We start from the raw sequence: 16550 nt of genomic DNA, 5'->3' as shown, positions 1-16550 counted from the left end.
GTACAATGAGCAAGATAGGACAAGAATAATATAACGTTAAAGATACCTACAAGCCACCCTTCCCTTGATGCGGACATCTAACATATTCCGAACTCCATTTCCTGTTGTCACCAAGGCTGACTGGAGCTTGACATCCCTCCTCGCAGTTCAAGAAAATCGTTGAATCTAAGGTATTCATTGTACTCTTCTTGCAATTGTCGTCTGGTTTCCACACGCGCCCGTGATCTCTCAATCCGCCTGCTTTTTGAACAATCTGCGTGAGGCAAGATGTCAGATTCTGGGATCTTAAGGCAAAGAGACAGGCTGGATTTGTTGCTTACATTTGAATGGCTTGCACAGCCACTGCCTCAGCTTAGGCGAGGATAGAAGGCCAATCAAGATGCCAAGTGCTGCGATGCAGACACCAATCAGCGTAAGGATAGCCTCGTTCGATAACCCAACCGTTGCGTCCTGGGTCGATGCTTTCCCGCTTCGGTGCGTTAGGGCGGGCCTGAGAGGGCCGGCGTCGATATCGGATGCCCAGAGGAGCAAGAGCAGAACTTGTGAACATGATCGTGGCATCGCATTAAAAGGTATGTATAGGTCGAATGAGTATGGGTGTACGGAAGTGCGGAGTCACATACAGATACTCAGGGAGTTAGACTTCCGATGAGTCTATATCAACAAGAACTGTGAGCCGCCCACACTGATATATACTGAAAGTAGGTGGGATTACTTTCCTTTCATACCTCTTCGGACGCAGCGAATGTTATCAGCCTCATGCGCTTGCATACGGCGGCCGCGGGCACTGTCCGACCGGAGGCTGTGCAAACCCCGGCAGACGAAAGCGCTGGGAAAGCTTTGTATGGTAGAATCTCAACATGCGCTTCGACGGTAGCTAAGCGAGGCTATCTCTCGGCTACTGCACGAATTGCATGTTGTCTTAATTTCATGAGTTCGAAGCGGACAAACGTGGTACCTGACCGGTAAAGCCACGCTCGGTCAGGTCACACAGGCTGAGGTTCGTATTGCGCTATGAGTAGTTGAATCGTCTTGCGCGATGTACGCGTATGCTCAGTAGCTGTGCATTGAATGGGATATACCCGGTGCATAGGTTTACAGATGCCTAGCCAACCCATAAGGCGGTGGTGGAAGTATCGTATATTTCATGTTCAAATATGCGGCAAGGAAATTACGCCACGTAGATGACATCCGAAAAGGTCACAGCTTGCCACTTGGCACAGGGCAAGAGTGTGGAGGTGTGGATGAGAATTGCTTTTTTGCTACATTGCACGGATGGTCTGGGTGATACCAGATCCAAGTGGATGCGCACGTTCACTCAATATCCACTATTTCGAGGAAACCTGTTCGAAGCATCAAGATTGTGGTATATAAGGAATTGGGGCAGCTTTGAATTTGTCGATTCTTCGAGGTTGAAGAGTATACCGTGGAGTTCCATCCTCATACTTGTCGGGTGCGCTCGGAGTTATAAACGCTCTGACAACGGTACGCGGCTAGTTGTCGGTTTCGACCTACCTGACTTATCCACTGTCGGTATAAGATCCTCGTCGGGTATATAGTCTTTGAAGTTGTCGTTGATGCTGTCTCTGACGCCCACCTGGTTCCGATTTCTTGACTTCCACCTAGGCATCTCCCCATTTTCTGTCCGACCTACACCCATTTCTCTCCACTTCTTTGGAGGCTTGATTCCCATTTCAACCAAGTTGGACCATATCCTCTCTCCGCGCTTATTCCACCTCTCCATCCTCGCTTCGTATTCTTCGTCGGATGGTCGCCACTTGCTCTTGAGTATGCGACGAATGGCTTCGGGTGAGACTTTGAAGTGCTCTGCAAGGACGGGTGTGGTAAATTTATCGGGCTGTGTGCTGTGCAAGTGCCGTATGCCTTCCATGGTGTCGGGCGACAGCTTCTTGCGCGGGTTCCACGCCTCGCCTCCCAGTTTCTCTTTTAAAGCCTCCTTTTGCACTGCCCATGCCGGACGCTCATTCTTTCGTTCTAACTCTCCTGTGAGAGCATCTTCTACTTCGATTTCGGGGTCCGCTTTTGGTGGTTCCGCGGTGGGTATGATAGACGCTTTGCGCGGTCGACGCGCATCGGTCAAAAACCGCGATTGTTGCGGGTGTAGTATCGGCCTTCGAGCAGCGAAGAGTTGCTCGGAGTTTACGAAGGAGCGGATGAAGAGACTGAGCGTCGTTCTGGCGCAGTTATTGCAAGTCATGATGGGCGCAATGTTTGAGATTCGATGGTGCTCTATTCTCAAAGTTCATCAGATTATCGCACGGACCTGCACTTCTTGCCACAGGCAGGCGACTAACACCCACTTCACCACCAACACCATCATCGCAGAATCTAACATGCATCGTCGTACAGAATAGATCTATGCGCCTCCATATCATTTGGTGATACCTCCAATATTTTCTTATATAAATGTTCATTCAAGACACTGCCAGCTCCGTAGTCTCCTCATCTTGTCGCGATACAGCACCCCTCGAGACTCAGGCCCTGTTCGCTTGAGAGTCTCCAAGGCGATATGCCATTTTCGACTTAGCATTAGAAGCATTTGATGCAAGAGTTTGCCTGACAATCTCGACGATCTTTGCCTTACGTTCGTATCCTCGGTCCTTCTCATCTTGCGCATATCCTTGACAGCTTGAGTCCTGCCTTTCCTTCACAGCCATAAGGCTTTATATTTACCTATCATTAGTCTCATTTTCAATACTTTTCAAGCGCCCATTTTCGTATTCAGCTACTGATTCTCTCTGCTTCCTGTGTGTTGGACGTCAACTCCATCGTTGTACTGCTTAGGCGCTATGAAAGCCAAGACGATACCTCGCTTCCTGCGACCTACTCTCGTCAATTCGAACCTATTTCGTCTTCTTCCCATGTACACATGAGATTGCAAAGGCCTCCGATAACAGACCGAGCGGTTGTGGAGCAAATAACGAAAACTGCGACAAGGTTGAAAAGTGCAGCTGGGTTCAGTGGCGTTTTCCGTTCGTTGGGATTATTTCTTAGTAGCCGGAGGGCGCACGACTAGTGTAGATGGGGGCCACAACGTCCTTGACCTTATCACCAAATGTAGAACGTTGTGCAGTTTGCGGAGCGCCTTCGGCGGAAGGCTTTCTATTGAGGAATGGAGGTTCAGCGATGATCAATTCGGCATATCGAAGAGGGCGACAACGGCACTTCAAATATGTGCCTATACCCTAAGTCCTGTCGATTAGTTTGGTATCTCTCTATTTTGAACTACTACTATCTTCCATTCATTACGAGCCATCAACCATATCCAGGATGTCTACACGATTTAGCCGGTTCTTTACCATCATAATTTTCGGAGCTTATCTTGTCATTCCGACAGAAGCATTCCCAGCTGACTCTTACACACCAAGACCTGAGCCTCGAGCCCTCGAGGTCACAAACGCAAAAAACCTCAGGCAGCACATCGAAGTCTACGGTATACCATACGGGGTTCTAGGCGCTGTCTCTCATGCCCTCACCTTTTACGTTATGCTCTGTCACTTCCTTGGAGTGAGGCCTTTGCTTCCGTGGATGGCACTCAAGAAAGAACGCTGGAATATCACCGTAGTCACACTCTCCTCGCTCGTCTCCGTCATCCTTGCAGGCGTTACCATGGCTCGCACACGAGGATCTCGCCCACTACTAATACTTGCCGGGATGCAGATCGTACTCCACGTTCTGGTGGACATCATCCATATACACTGTATGGTTAGCGATCGACGTAATTTTGCATGCTTCTGGGCGGTCCCACTTCTGGTCGTGTCGTTCTTCTCAATATTTGCTTTTTACTCATTCCCGTGTAAGTTACAATAACTTATCTTGTATACATCCAGGACTGATTCATGGATCACAGTCGAAGATGAAGATGGCAGAGTTGGAAGCCTCATCGGCTCTGCTATCTTTATTGTGTTGCTTGTATATATTGGGTTGACCGGGCTCGCGACCTTGATCAATATGCTCGTATGCATCTTCCGTCTATTTAAGCAACCTGCACCATTTGGGTTTGCTGTTGCAGCTATTCTGCTTAGCTGCGGGCTCTACTGGTTCGGTGATTTTGGCATGGCTATTGTGACAAGGAACACAATAGGGACGCCTTCGGACCGAATCAAGGTGCTCTACTATACATACTGGGTGGTGGAACGAATTCCACTATTCACCTTTTGAAGGGCAAGTTGGCTGCATAGTCAGAGAGTCGAGGAGTTCATACGATGTAGTTGTAATACTTGGTTGTATCCGGAAAGCGTTCGATTTAAGCTAGTACTAGGGTAAAACTACGTCCAAATCGGCTCCTCCTTCAAGCATTGTCCCCGCACTAGTAGGCGAACGGGTCTACCGTGAGTGGTGACATCAACGAACATATGTCAGTGCCTCTTCACGCTATCTCGACAGCAACGCTTCGGTGGCAGTTTCCTCCAAAGATTTCGATCGCGGGGCGAATGCGGCAAAATGGAAGTGGATCCCCTCGCACCCATGCGCGCTAGGGCCTCGGTATCATATGACGGAATATCCTCGCCGTACTTGTGCTGCAGTTCTGCTTCGTCCGTTATTTGAGCGTTTGGCATATCATCAGCGAAGTTTGTCTTTCCTGCACTCGTTTTTACTCAAGCATGGCTTTGTCGAACCCGTTTCAAAGGCGGACAGCCAATACCAGAGAGTATGTCCGGAAGTGGAAGACTATTGATCGCACGTACTAACCGCTATCAGCTGCTGGGGCTACCGGTTCGAGTGGACGCCTGAACATCTGACTCCGGAACAGATGAAACCTATGAAGTTTTCGTACGATGTTCTGGCAGAGGAATGTCTTGATCGTTTGAACGCTATCTCGCCACCGCACAAGGGTGCTTTGCCAAGGAACGATAGTAATCGTGCCGCGCTATCGTCAGTTCCGGGCACCGAGGAAGAGAAGAAGGAACCATTGCCGGTACCTAAGAGGGACCTCTACACTTTACTGGAAGAGTATCACGACTCCGATCCCAAGCTTGCAGAGCTTTGGCGCGAAGTACAGACTGTACCAGATTGGGTGGACTGGGACCAGATAGCAAGAGGGCAAGATGTGTTCTACCGATACGGTGGGCCTGCCCTGACTGGTCTTACTTTCCAATCGCTACTAGGAGGAATGGGCGCTGCGCGAGTGGTCGAGACATTAGCCCGAACTGGAGGCTTTAGCACAAAGGTCGCAAGAGGCAGACTCTTCGAAACCACACAGCATATCCTCCAATGCACACGAACACTAGACGGACTCAAACCAGGCGGGGAGGGATTCGCCTCGTCGATACGCGTCCGCTTCCTACACGCCGCAGTCCGACAACGCATCATGAAGCTCGCTAAGGAGCGACCCAGTTATTTCGACGTCGAAGAATGGGGGATACCGATTAACGATCTGGATCAAATAGCAACGATCGGTACCTTCTCCTCTACACTCATCTACCTCAGTTTCCCTCGCCAAGGCATATTCCTTCGGAAGCAAGAGATTGACGACTACCTAGCCTTATGGCGCTACATCGGGTACTTGATGGGCACGCCCGATGAATGGCTGTCGACCCCAGCAAAGGCAAAGGCTATCATGGAGTCACTCCTCTACCACGAAGTCGACCCCTCAGAAATGTCCAAAACAATGGCAAACAATATCATCTACGCCCTCAAAGAAGAGCCTCCAACTTTCTCCTCGGCAGACATGTTGACAGCCAGTGCACGCTGGTTAAATGGTAACGCGCTCTGCGACCGCCTCGGTTTAAAGCGCGTTTCCGCATACTACTGGTCGCTCATGGCTGGCCAATGTCTCTTTTTCATCTTCTATTGCTACACATATCGTTTATTCCCCGATGCGGATCGTAGACGAATAGATCGCGCAAAGGACATCTTCTGGCAGTTGATAGTGAAGGCGAAGTGGGGATTGGCAGGCATGGAAACATCATTTGATTTCAAGTATGTGCCACAATATGATACCTTGACACATCTGGGTAATATTGGAGAGAGGAAGAAGGTGTCTCTCAGTAATGAGCTGAGGAATTTGAAGGCGCTCGGGATTGGAGTGGGGGTGTTGGCTGTCGGGACGTTGGTTGCGGTCAAGGTTGCAGCGAGTGTTATTGGGAGGTTGTGGTAGCTTTCGTGTAGATACTTTGTTAGATGTGCGTAAGTGAAGGCACCTCTTACTTGCCGCACACCCCACCGCCAACAGTTATATTTTACCTATTCTTTCTCAACTATAACTTTGACGTCCTCATATCGCTATTCCTGACTGTTGTTCGCGCGACTGCAACAACAGGAAGATTCCCATACACTAATTACTTTCGGAACCCAAGACGTATCAGCACCAGCCGTTATCACAATGGGAAAACGCAAGTGTCCTCAGAATAAGAAGCAAGATGGCGTTTGTGGCTGCCCTCCGTTTTGGAGGCGCTCTAAAGCCAATCCACTATCCAACGTCAAGGACTTGTCTACACCAAGCACCAAGCTCCCTCCCGATACTATTATCATTGACAACGAGCTTGAGAATGACAGCGACTTGCATCAGCGAAGGCGACAAAAGCGAGAGCATAATGTCTTCCGTCAAGATGGCGAGGTAGGTCCTGCGAGATCGAAGCTCTCAACGTACACGAATAGCAAAGTCTTGATTGCAAAGCATCCTGGAAACAAACAAGATATCGCAAAGATGAACACACGAGCACAGGAGAAGGCGGCCGTGAAGGAGAAGGCGAAGGCGAAGGTGAACACGCCGGTACGGATCTTGGTCGATTATGTCTTACCCACTGGTGCTGAGCGGTTGGATTGGGATACAGACGAAGTCCGTAGAATGGCTGGCGAGATTGAGGGTGGAGGATACAGGGCTTAGAATTGGATTAAGGTGACAGGCATAGGGAAGTGTTTGCGAACACGACTGGTGATCATCTGTCATATCGGACTTTGAAGTCCTTAAATGTTCATACAGAATGCAAATATCATAGCTGATGAAACACTAGTGTATATGCATTCTATTAGATGGGTATAGGTACTGCCTAGCGGAGATTTTGCGAAAAGTATGCAAGAATATGAGATGAGAGCCATAGCCACCATGAGCGTCTCCAGTTGTCACCAGACATATGGCTAAACCGAAATTAGTCAACAATCCAGGGGTGAGGATTTAATGTACTGACCTTGTTCTCATAAGTCCAGAAAGTACCACTGTGTTGTATGCCTTTGCTTTTGATGACTTCGATCATCTTCATGACCGACTCTTCTGGCGTGATTATGCCTTGGACTTCCCATGGCAGTTGGACGTTCGCCATGTCTGTTGCAACTTCCCCCGGGTGCATGCATAGGATGATGGTATCATCGTCTTTCCTCTTCAACTCAGCAGCCATATGTCTGACCGCCATGTTGAGTGCAGCTTTGGAGGCAGCATATGCAGCGAAGCCATCTTCCATTTCGCGGAAGTTACCTTGGGAGCCCGAATCACTGGACATGAATGTGATGGTGCCGATAGGAATGTTCGTTTGAAGTAGCTTCTGGGCTGTGATGATAGGCCCGATTGTGTTAGTGTGCAGATGGAAAGCGAACTCGTCGAACGATCTGCCAGATGTTAACCTTCGATACTACAAGTACCTGAGAGCAATTGAAGTTTATTGGAAATGCACGCTTTAGCCAGAACCAGCAAGGCGCAACGGGTTGGGTAATGGAGAACATACAGCTCAGTGGCCCTCTACATCGGTTAGTGCGGCTCCCTTGCATGCTGTCGACGATGTCGGACTTACATTCGGGTACCTTAGAACACCTGCGTTTAGCACGACATAGTCTATCTTTAGGTTCGGTATCATTGCCAGCTGCGCAACGAATTTCTGTACATGATCAGTTTCTGTTCATCTCAGATGGTACTGTAGCATTTAGTAGACACGCATACCTCGATGCTCTGCTCTGACAGAATGTCACATGTATACATTTGGCATCGGCCATGATCGCTCCCCGCTTGTCCCCACAAGCCACTGGCATGACCAGCCCAAGGCTCTCGTACAGTAGCGATGATGCGCTCGTTCTTATTTAACAGCTGTCTGACGAACTCTAGCCCTATGCCTCTGCTGGCGCCGAGTATTAGCCATGTGGTAAAGTCCTCGTCGGCATATAGAATGCCTGGAATCTGGTCCATTCGGTCTGTCGAGGTGTGGCGGGGCAAACGATGATGTCAACCGTTCAGCTGGGGCTGAAGTGTGACTGATCAACACTAGAAGGCTGCTTGTGACGAGGGTGGAATAGTGACGATCCTGGTCGGCACTTGAAATAGTAATGTGCTGCTGTCCAGATAACAGAGGACAATACTCATGACCCTGGCCCGTTATGTTAGGGGACCAGAAGCGTGGAGGTGCGCGGGTTAGTGGATGTCACATCGATTTGCGGACCCTTGTACAGGCTTCACATATCGTATTTGGTGCCAAAAGCAGGGACGGGGACGAAGCATCCTGCAGGGCGGCCAGATAGTCCAGACGCTTCTATTTCAACCACCGGAGAAAGAAAAGCTGATTTCTTTTCCCATGGTTGGCGGTACGGAGAATGCTGATTTTGCCCATAGCAGCCAGCGCAACATTTCTTAGATTGGTGACGGCATCACCTCACAAGCTCCACGCGAGATTGCCGAGTTTGTAGCAAAATAGTTTAGGGAGTCGCAGTGGGCGGCGTGGCGTGAAAGTACTAACGGCAAGTTGGCTGAGGAACAGAGACCAGATTCGGCGTCTGCACCGCCATTCCATCGCGATTCCTGTTTGCCATCCCGGACCGGTTCCACCCGAGCACATTTGCTACTGACTTATAGTTGTCATCTGATTGGCTGATCCCGTGACCCGTGCTCGCGTCAAGGCCCGTCATTTCATCGCGGCTAACGGCAGGATTCTTAAAACTCTCACAAGTCTCTCAACTCCTACTTCGCCAGTTTTTCTCCCAAGCAGACTCTCAACTACGACCACGACCACATTACCTCTTACCACTTCACCTCCACCAACACTTAATCTTACCAAAACCAACCTCACATCTTCAAAATGGGTTTCGAGAAGGGTACGTTTTCTTGACACCTGTCGGACGTCATCGGCCGTTTTCCACTTTGCCTACGAGCGTCCACCAGCCATTGAGCCCGCGCGCACAACGAGATGCGAACCTCATGAGCAACAGACTATCCGCGGCCTACTGGCTGGGTAGTGTGCACCTCAAGAAGCGGTGTGCACAAGGTGGCAGCTTTGCGACAAAGGGGTGACGGTGGCGGATTGTTCGGCTGTAAAAGAAAAATTGTCCACGACACATGGCTAACATCTTCCACAGGCGATTCTAAGAAGGGTGCCAACCTCTTCAAGACCCGTTGCGCTCAGTGCCACACCCTGAAGGAGGGTGAGGGCAACAAGATCGGCCCCAACCTACACGGTCTCTTCGGCCGTAAGACCGGTCAGGTCGAGGGCTTCTCATACACCGACGCCAACAAGCAGAAGGGCATCGAGTGGAACAACGACACTCTCGTACGTTTCGCCACACAAAGACACATCTGGCAGACTCGTCGGCTAACACATCACAGTTCGAGTACCTCGAGAACCCCAAGAAGTACATTCCCGGAACCAAGATGGCTTTCGGTGGTCTCAAGAAGCCCAAGGACCGTAACGACTTGATCACCTTCCTCGCTGAGGAGACCAAATAAGCGTCTCTCGTCATACGAACGTTTATTCCATCCTCTCGACACGCCATGACCTTTCTCTAATACCTTTTCGACCCAAAATCTGTTTGGATTGTACCATCATCGATGATAGACGAACGACGGAGGCGGTAAGCGCAGTAGAGCGCATTATTCCTCCATGTAGATTATGTTGGGTGTATCATTTCAGGGCGTCTTTCGACTTTGGTGCAGCATAGAGCCAGTTTGGAACTTAGTGGCACTTTCGAAATACCAAATCTCCTCTACCGACCATACCTAAGCTTCAATATGATGTTGTGAACAGGTTGCAGTGCCTGTAGTCTTGAACAACTTAATGTCGTCTTCCAAAGATGCAGAATTGGCGAAATTATCAATTGCACGCCTACAAACCTCCACAGACTGAGCCAATGGCATACATGGCAAATTTTCTGACACGTTGCGCGATATTTCCACAAAATGTACAGACTAACAACGATAGCTCAGGACTAGCCACAAGGGTGCGACTCACGCGAGCACCGAACATGCTCGCTGCTCGGACCTGAGGAACATGCAGCCAGGAACTGGGAACATGCGCTCTACCGGTGCTTTCTCCGAGAGCTAGCCGAGGGTAGTGTGGCTGGAGCTTTGGGATGCTTGCGGAAGAGCATTTGCAACGACAACAGTGTCAGTCTGGGCAGGTCAACGTGGGCAGTAAAAACAAAGATGAGCCAAAGATTGACACACTCAGTCTCGTCAAGTGCGGGATACCAGTGATTTAAGCGTGAGGTTTCATGGCGCCTTTTGCCCATCTTCTCCACGTGAAAGCAGTTCAAGTGTGGGGGAAGCGCAGGTGCTCGTCGCAGTGGTGTCATCGCCGGAAGACTCCGTGTACATCAACCATCTAGTCTGTGTCACCGGGCACACGAGCACATGTGTCTCTCTTCCACTCCATCCTTCACTTTCTCAACCCGCTTCCGAGCATACAAACGCGTCGTTACCTCGGCCTGTGCCATCACGACCAATTAGCGTCATAGTGGGGCGGAGCTGGGCTTCGGTAGCTCGACAGTGAACACCACCACCACCAACACCACTTTGGCGAAGACGCAGCGACAAAGGCCGTTACGGCCTCGACAATTGGCATCATGTCGTGGAAACGGAGCGAGAGGTTGATGGATACCATCAAAGTAGGCGAGTCTGTCGCATAGCCCGAGTTGTCGCTAACATTTGGATAGCACTATAGCAACTTTCCAGCAACGGGCATGTAGGACCCATAGTCATTCCTAGCAGCCATCTAATGTCCTATCAGGTGTATCTCTACGCCAAATGGTCCAATTTGGAGAGAAGCCATCTACGGGAACCCTCTTCCGCGCGTCACAATTCCTCTCCGAGGAACTGCCCATACGGTTAGCACACCGAGTGCAAGAACTCAATGAACTTCCAGATGGCCTCAATGAGATGCCGTCTATACAAAGAGTGCGCGATTGGTATGCGCAGTCGTTTGAAGTGTGTATTGCTGAGGTTCTCGCTGGAGCGCGTTGACTCATTCAACAGGAACTCGTCGAATTACCCCGGCCGACCCTCTCGAGCGAGATCAAAGAGCGACTACTAAAACCAGCCAAGAAGAGCGGCGACAAGAACTTGATGAGCAAGCCGACCCAGAACCCTAGCATCAAAACTGGACAATACCGATCTGCGCCGACGACGAATGGCAACGGAAACGGAAACTCGAATGGAAACGGCGGTGGCATCACAAAGGAAGTCAAGGGCGCAAGCCGAAGATACTATGCTGCGGCTGACGACGGACAAGACTGGCCACCAGAGCTGGGCGCATACAACACAAAGTTCGCAGACACATTGGAGAAGATCAAGAGGCGGCACGACAGCGTCGTGACCACCGTTGCGCAGGGCATCCTCGAGTGGAAACGCAAGAGACAAAGGATGCAGATTGACCACAATATCCAAGCTTTCCTCGACCGTTTCTACATGTCGCGTATCGGTATTCGTATGCTCATCGGCCAGCACATCGCCCTGACAGACCAACGCTCGCGGACCGATCCCAACTACGTCGGAATAATTTGCACAAAGACCAATGTCCAAGAACTCGCCCAAGAAGCTATTGAGAATGCGCGCTTCGTTTGTGAGGACCACTACGGACTCTTTGACGCACCAAAGGTCCAGCTCGTATGCAATCCGGACATCAGCTTCATGTACGTGCCTGGACATTTGTCGCATATGCTCTTCGAGACCCTCAAGAACTCGCTTCGTGCTGTGGTGGAAAGACATGGTGAAGATAAGCAAGAGTTCCCTGTGACCAAGGTCATCGTTGCAGAGGGCAAGGAAGATATCACCATCAAGATTTCGGACGAAGGAGGCGGCATCCCTAGATCCTCCATTCCACTGGTATGGACGTACATGTATACGACTGTCGACCAAACGCCGAGCCTGGACCCCGACTTCAACAAGAGCGACTTCAAAGCTCCCATGGCTGGGTTCGGTTATGGACTACCTATATCGAGGCTATACGCACGCTACTTTGGAGGAGATTTGAAGTTGATTTCCATGGAAGGGTAAGCATGAACCCACTCCTAACATAGCGCATCCATTAACACTTGATATCTAGATATGGCACCGACGTCTACCTCCACCTCAACCGCCTCTCCTCGTCATCAGAACCTCTGCAATAGCAATTACCCGTCATGAGGGGCGGATGGACGTCGAGCGAACTCATCCGGTCATCCCGAGGAATGGCACAAGGTAACGGTTCGCGAAAGTACAACCCTTTCCTGGCCAGCAAGGCGATGAAGTTGAAGTTGTCTGGTCAGGTGAGTAGGGAGATTAGCGAGAGGAGACAGGTGGGCGATGCGGCGGATATGTTTGCCGATAAGGCGAGTAGCGACGGGGAGAAGCCTTGGTGGAGGAATGTAGGTATGGAAGAAGGCATGTGAGGTGTAAGATGTTGGACTTGAAACAATTATTCAGACAAGTGGCTGAAGGCACTCGCGGATTCGGGTGCCTGCGACCTTGAAAGGTATCATGCTTTGAGCCAGGCATGATGATACGATACGGCGTTTGGCGAATGCCATGTTATGATCTCAAAACACATGAGAATGAGACGGAAAGATAGTTACGCGAAATAGTAACGTTGTTCGTCTTGCCTACGAAACTTCATGTAATGCTTGATATGGAAACGCCAAGGGGTATAAAGCTAACCGTGCTCTGTCCTTTCCCATGAACTAACAAATGCCAAAACCACAATATCCAACGCCGTAATCAATCCACATCTACCTTTAATTACCCCACTTCAACCGTGCCCTTGTCCAGAACTAACCCTCTTTCTCATCTTGGCGATATCCCTCTCTTTACCCTTCGCACTTCTCGCCGGACTTCCACCTGCCACACTTTGCCCTTCTGCGGATCCACCTCCCGAGCCTTGGACCTCCCACTCATCACGCCAAGCTACAGCATCTTTCTCCCATTTTGTGAGGCCAAGGACGACGTTCCGATAGTGCGCGCGCGTTTGCGGTATACTCTGTCTCATGAATCAAGAGTTAGCATAGATCCACCACAATACAAATATAAGAGAGGGCAGAGAGATCGCCATACCTCATTCCTCACCCCCGCAATCCACATAAGCATCTCCTCACTCTCCAATATACTGATCGCCTCATCCCTTCTCTGCCTCTCCTCCCAATCCTTCCCCTGCGGTCCCGCTGCGCCAAAATGGTAGTTCTTGCCTCGCGCTTGTAGACTCCTTCTTGTTTCCAGCATTGATTTGCTGGGAGTTATACCACTACCACTACCACTGCCGCTTCCTCCTAATAATCCTCCTGCTTGTTTGTGCCCCGATCCTTGCCCCTGTGGCGATTGCTGATATACTCTCGGCGCGTCGAACCACCCCGCGCTGGCATCGTTGCTGGGGCCAGCGCTGGAACTACCGGCTAGGTGTTGGGGTGTAGGTGTATTCGGTCCTTGATGTGCACTGTGTGGAGTATTGAATCCATATTCTCCAGGTATCCCACCGCTAGTAGTGGATGCGTGGCCACCGGGGATTGCAGATGATGAACTGGTCATGTTGCTTGTGAGTTGTTCGTATTGTTGTTGTTCGGTGTCGTGTTGGCTAAGGAAGTTTGCGCCGGCCGAGGTTGGGGGTTGCCATGTCATTGTTGCATTGCTGAAAGATTTTGGCGATAAGCTCTGTGTCTGTGTCGCGCGATCGGGCGAACGATGTTGTCGGAGCGCGTTGGGTATGGATGTGGAGGGAGCTTGGAAGCGGAGTGGGGTCTCGATGTTGATGGTCAATGTCCGCGGGGGAGGCTTAGATGGGAAGGTGGCAGCAACGAGACACTACGATTGAGCGTTCCAAGACCTGTCACATATGCTTGTTTATTAGTAATTTACCTACTATTTGCATCGTAGCTAATTGAAAAGTCAGAGCATATGCATCGCTGAAGAAAAGACTCATTATCAGGATGTCCTTTGACATTGATATCTGGTAGCTACTGTCATGCCTTGAAACGTCGACACCTCCTCCCTTTGACCGTCGACCTTGGGATATTGCCGTCTAGTGATGTGACCAAAACGCTGAAATGCTAATCTATGCCAAATGCTTAACACACACACGCCGAGAGATTAACCTTGAGTCGATCAAAACGCAAACCCCACATAACCTTCTCTGTCCGTCTATAGTGTCGATGCTAGTTCGTAAGGATTCTTCCCACATCCGCTCCCAAGGGAAGCGGCGCCGAGCATATTTCCCCGGGAGCTGGATGGAGTTAGGCCTATGTGCTGCCATTTGCAGGCTGATGCTCAGCCTTGCTGCCCTTACCTCGCCAGGTGCTGACTGCCGGGATATCGGCCTTCAGTCTCTCTTCTTGTGTAGAGTACGCCTTGGGCGTCAACTTGATCAACGTGTGTAGTGGGACTTCCATCCATGGGCTCTGCTCCTGCGGTACGTTCATGAAGTATGCGTAGATACACCTGAGAATGGCCTGGTGTGTGACGATCAAAATGTTCTCGCTGCGCTCTAGCTCCATGATGATGGGCTCGAGGCGGATAACGACGTCGCGATATGACTCTCCACCCAAGTAGCGGTAGTTATATTTGTCTTCATCGCGTTGCTTGAAGTCTTCGGGGAATTTTTGCTCGATCTGAGCGTATGTAAGGCCATCGCAGACACCGGAGTCGAGTTCGTCGAGCGCTTTCCATTCCAACTTCTCGAATGTAAGGAATCGTGCGGTTTGAATCGTTCGCTTCAAGGTTGAGGTCCAGACAGTAAGTTTGCGGCCGTCGCCAACAGATTTCGCAACCAGGCCGGGAAGCGCATGCGCGTAGGCGTCGCCTCGCTCTGAGAGGTTGGCATCTCCACCGATTTGTCCTGTGAGGTTGTACTCGGATTCACCGTGCTGCTACGATTAGCTTTCATAGCGTAGTCTCGCAAAGATTACTTACTCGCGATAACCAGATCGAACGTGGCTTGATGTGGAGGTTCATCAAGTAGTACACCACTCTACTCTGGAGATAGTCCTGGATCTGGTTGATGATGACCTGCTTACCCACGTCGATAAGCTTGACATATGTAAGGTCGCGCTCGTCTTCGTCTATTGTCTGGTACACCTTCTCGTAGTTGCGAATACGATTGCGGAAATCTGCTGCAGCTTCCTCTGGATCCTGGCCAACATAGTCTGGAGAAGTCGTCTTTACTTCCAGTATGTTGCTCATAATGAGATCCTCGTCGTCACATTTTGACTCAACGAACAACGTCTCGATGTTCTCCGCAGCACATCGTTCTTGGATCCACCTGCGACGGCTCTTGGTCGAGTTTGTGGCGTCTAGTATTGCGATCAAGCCCCTGCCCTCGGAAAACCACTTGCACATGTCATTGACGGCTGCTTCGGCGGCTGCTTTTCGGAGGCGCTCTCCTTCGGGGTTGGAGGTGTCGAAGAACTCGGCGGAGGGGTTAGGGGTTGCAGTACGGCGATACTGTCCAACGTTGAACGTCTTTGATTTGATCGATAACCAATGTAGGTAACGAACGACTGCATGACAAAGGTTTAGCAGTTGCACAGGATTCTGTAGGAGAAGCTTACCTTTCTGTGCGATCAGACTCTTGCCCCGCGCAGGCAAGCCCACCATGACGACGCATATCCGCGTGTCTTCGGCCTGTACACCAGCACCGTTAGTCTTTCTGCTTGGTCTTACGAACTCGCCAGCAGGCACTGCGCGCATATTTGGCGCATAAATTCCATTGGAGTCTGTCATTGTGTGTCGCGAGTCCAGCTCCCTGAAATCCAGTAACGGCGACGCGAATGTACAAGAAGTTGAGAAAAGTTATGAGATCGGAAATCTAGCCGAAGGTATTCCGATATGCAGCGATAGAATGCGGCTTTTAATCAAAGATGCAGCAAGGACAGATGCTAAGCGGTCAACAGAAGCCACAGGAGTCGCAGAGCTGGAATCGTCTGTTAGGTGAAGCAATAAGTGTATGGACGTCGAATGTCGTGTTGCAGAGTCGTGAGATCGGCCCGGCAGTCAAGAAGCGAGAGGAGATGGATTGATTGACGATGATTCCCCCGCATTCGGTACGGCGTCCTTCTTTTCACAAGCCAGAAAGCAAGCGTTCGGATTGCGGCTCCAGGCTAGCGGGCACGGTGGAGCAGATGTAACGGGTGATTCTCATTCGATAGCAGATGCTCTGGCTGCAGTTGATTGTGTCCACTTGACCGGCAGTCGTGACAGTGCAACAACAGTCGTCGCTGGCGCCTACCAATTCGTGTTCCTTGGGGCTCGGCCTCCAGCAATGGGCGCCATCAGGCCAGTTTCAAGCAGTCGCCGTGTTGCTACGAATTCTCCGGTCGTGTGCCATGATGCCACATGCTTCTGCGGTATGACGACAACGGCTCCAGCAGCATAGCTA

The 16550-nt window shown here is 50.6% G+C and overlaps 9 protein-coding genes across 9 annotated transcripts; 5 read left to right on the top strand and 4 right to left on the bottom strand.

Annotated features, from left to right (window-relative positions):
• Nucleotides 1–1465: 1465 nt before the first annotated feature.
• On the bottom strand, nt 1466–2218 carry CC77DRAFT_925897 (required for respiratory growth protein 9, mitochondrial; the record flags this gene model as incomplete). The annotated part of the gene is made up of 1 exon (XM_018533884.1): nt 1466–2218. One exon carries the CDS (start codon nt 2216–2218, stop codon nt 1466–1468), a length of 753 nt encoding a protein of 250 aa, XP_018390594.1.
• A 767-nt stretch (nt 2219–2985) lies between these two features.
• CC77DRAFT_305097 (hypothetical protein) lies at nt 2986–4404 on the top strand. The gene is made up of 2 exons (XM_018531157.1): nt 2986–3817; nt 3872–4404. Exons 1-2 carry the CDS (start codon nt 3292–3294, stop codon nt 4180–4182), a joined length of 837 nt encoding a protein of 278 aa, XP_018390593.1. The 5' UTR covers nt 2986–3291; the 3' UTR covers nt 4183–4404.
• On the top strand, nt 4405–6196 carry CC77DRAFT_305098 (hypothetical protein). Its single transcript, XM_018531158.1, has 2 exons — nt 4405–4672; nt 4723–6196. Exons 1-2 carry the CDS (start codon nt 4626–4628, stop codon nt 6119–6121), a joined length of 1446 nt encoding a protein of 481 aa, XP_018390592.1. The 5' UTR covers nt 4405–4625; the 3' UTR covers nt 6122–6196.
• Nucleotides 6197–6346: 150 nt separating this feature from the next.
• Nucleotides 6347–6850, top strand: CC77DRAFT_1056968 (hypothetical protein; the record flags this gene model as incomplete). The annotated part of the gene is made up of 1 exon (XM_018527964.1): nt 6347–6850. One exon carries the CDS (start codon nt 6347–6349, stop codon nt 6848–6850), a length of 504 nt encoding a protein of 167 aa, XP_018390591.1.
• A 121-nt stretch (nt 6851–6971) lies between these two features.
• On the bottom strand, nt 6972–8370 carry CC77DRAFT_1016162 (NAD(P)-binding protein). The gene is made up of 5 exons (XM_018524165.1): nt 7895–8370; nt 7749–7832; nt 7683–7696; nt 7152–7566; nt 6972–7101 (listed from the first exon to the last, which is right to left on the bottom strand). Exons 1-5 carry the CDS (start codon nt 8135–8137, stop codon nt 7087–7089), a joined length of 771 nt encoding a protein of 256 aa, XP_018390590.1. The 5' UTR covers nt 8138–8370; the 3' UTR covers nt 6972–7086.
• Nucleotides 8371–8900: 530 nt separating this feature from the next.
• On the top strand, nt 8901–9949 carry CC77DRAFT_305036 (cytochrome c). The gene is made up of 3 exons (XM_018531156.1): nt 8901–9036; nt 9298–9488; nt 9545–9949. Exons 1-3 carry the CDS (start codon nt 9021–9023, stop codon nt 9662–9664), a joined length of 327 nt encoding a protein of 108 aa, XP_018390589.1. The 5' UTR covers nt 8901–9020; the 3' UTR covers nt 9665–9949.
• Nucleotides 9950–10711: 762 nt separating this feature from the next.
• Nucleotides 10712–12746, top strand: CC77DRAFT_304888 (alpha-ketoacid dehydrogenase kinase). The gene is made up of 4 exons (XM_018531154.1): nt 10712–10821; nt 10870–11140; nt 11189–12204; nt 12258–12746. Exons 2-4 carry the CDS (start codon nt 10961–10963, stop codon nt 12319–12321), a joined length of 1260 nt encoding a protein of 419 aa, XP_018390588.1. The 5' UTR covers nt 10712–10821; nt 10870–10960; the 3' UTR covers nt 12322–12746.
• Nucleotides 12747–12912: 166 nt separating this feature from the next.
• On the bottom strand, nt 12913–13798 carry CC77DRAFT_1090745 (hypothetical protein; the record flags this gene model as incomplete). The annotated part of the gene is made up of 2 exons (XM_018529533.1): nt 12913–13166; nt 13241–13798. 2 exons carry the CDS (start codon nt 13796–13798, stop codon nt 12939–12941), a joined length of 786 nt encoding a protein of 261 aa, XP_018390587.1. The 3' UTR covers nt 12913–12938.
• A 617-nt stretch (nt 13799–14415) lies between these two features.
• Nucleotides 14416–15895, bottom strand: CC77DRAFT_1027790 (fructose-2,6-bisphosphatase-like protein; the record flags this gene model as incomplete). The annotated part of the gene is made up of 3 exons (XM_018526393.1): nt 14416–15039; nt 15086–15672; nt 15724–15895. 3 exons carry the CDS (start codon nt 15893–15895, stop codon nt 14416–14418), a joined length of 1383 nt encoding a protein of 460 aa, XP_018390586.1.
• Nucleotides 15896–16550: the final 655 nt, after the last annotated feature.

Source organism: Alternaria alternata (assembly GCF_001642055.1).
Source record: "Alternaria alternata strain SRC1lrK2f unplaced genomic scaffold CC77scaffold_2, whole genome shotgun sequence".
Lineage (NCBI taxonomy): Eukaryota > Fungi > Ascomycota > Dothideomycetes > Pleosporales > Pleosporaceae > Alternaria > Alternaria alternata.
This window is presented reverse-complemented; position numbering and strand designations above follow the sequence as displayed.

Coding starts and splice junctions, on each gene's coding strand:
- CC77DRAFT_305098 (XM_018531158.1), top strand. CDS start 4,626: ATGGCTTTGTCGAACCCGTTTCAAAGGCGGACAGCCAATACCAGAGA. Junction 4,673..4,722: donor CGGACAGCCAATACCAGAGA/GTATGTCCGGAA, acceptor AACCGCTATCAG/CTGCTGGGGCTACCGGTTCG.
- CC77DRAFT_305097 (XM_018531157.1), top strand. CDS start 3,292: ATGTCTACACGATTTAGCCGGTTCTTTACCATCATAATTTTCGGAGCT. Junction 3,818..3,871: donor TGCTTTTTACTCATTCCCGT/GTAAGTTACAAT, acceptor CATGGATCACAG/TCGAAGATGAAGATGGCAGA.
- CC77DRAFT_304888 (XM_018531154.1), top strand. CDS start 10,961: ATGGTCCAATTTGGAGAGAAGCCATCTACGGGAACCCTCTTCCGCGCG. Junction 11,141..11,188: donor GGTATGCGCAGTCGTTTGAA/GTGTGTATTGCT, acceptor CTCATTCAACAG/GAACTCGTCGAATTACCCCG. Junction 12,205..12,257: donor AAGTTGATTTCCATGGAAGG/GTAAGCATGAAC, acceptor CTTGATATCTAG/ATATGGCACCGACGTCTACC.
- CC77DRAFT_1016162 (XM_018524165.1), bottom strand. CDS start 8,137: ATGGACCAGATTCCAGGCATTCTATATGCCGACGAGGACTTTACCACA. Junction 7,833..7,894: donor TGTCAGAGCAGAGCATCGAG/GTATGCGTGTCT, acceptor GATCATGTACAG/AAATTCGTTGCGCAGCTGGC.
- CC77DRAFT_305036 (XM_018531156.1), top strand. Junction 9,489..9,544: donor AGTGGAACAACGACACTCTC/GTACGTTTCGCC, acceptor AACACATCACAG/TTCGAGTACCTCGAGAACCC.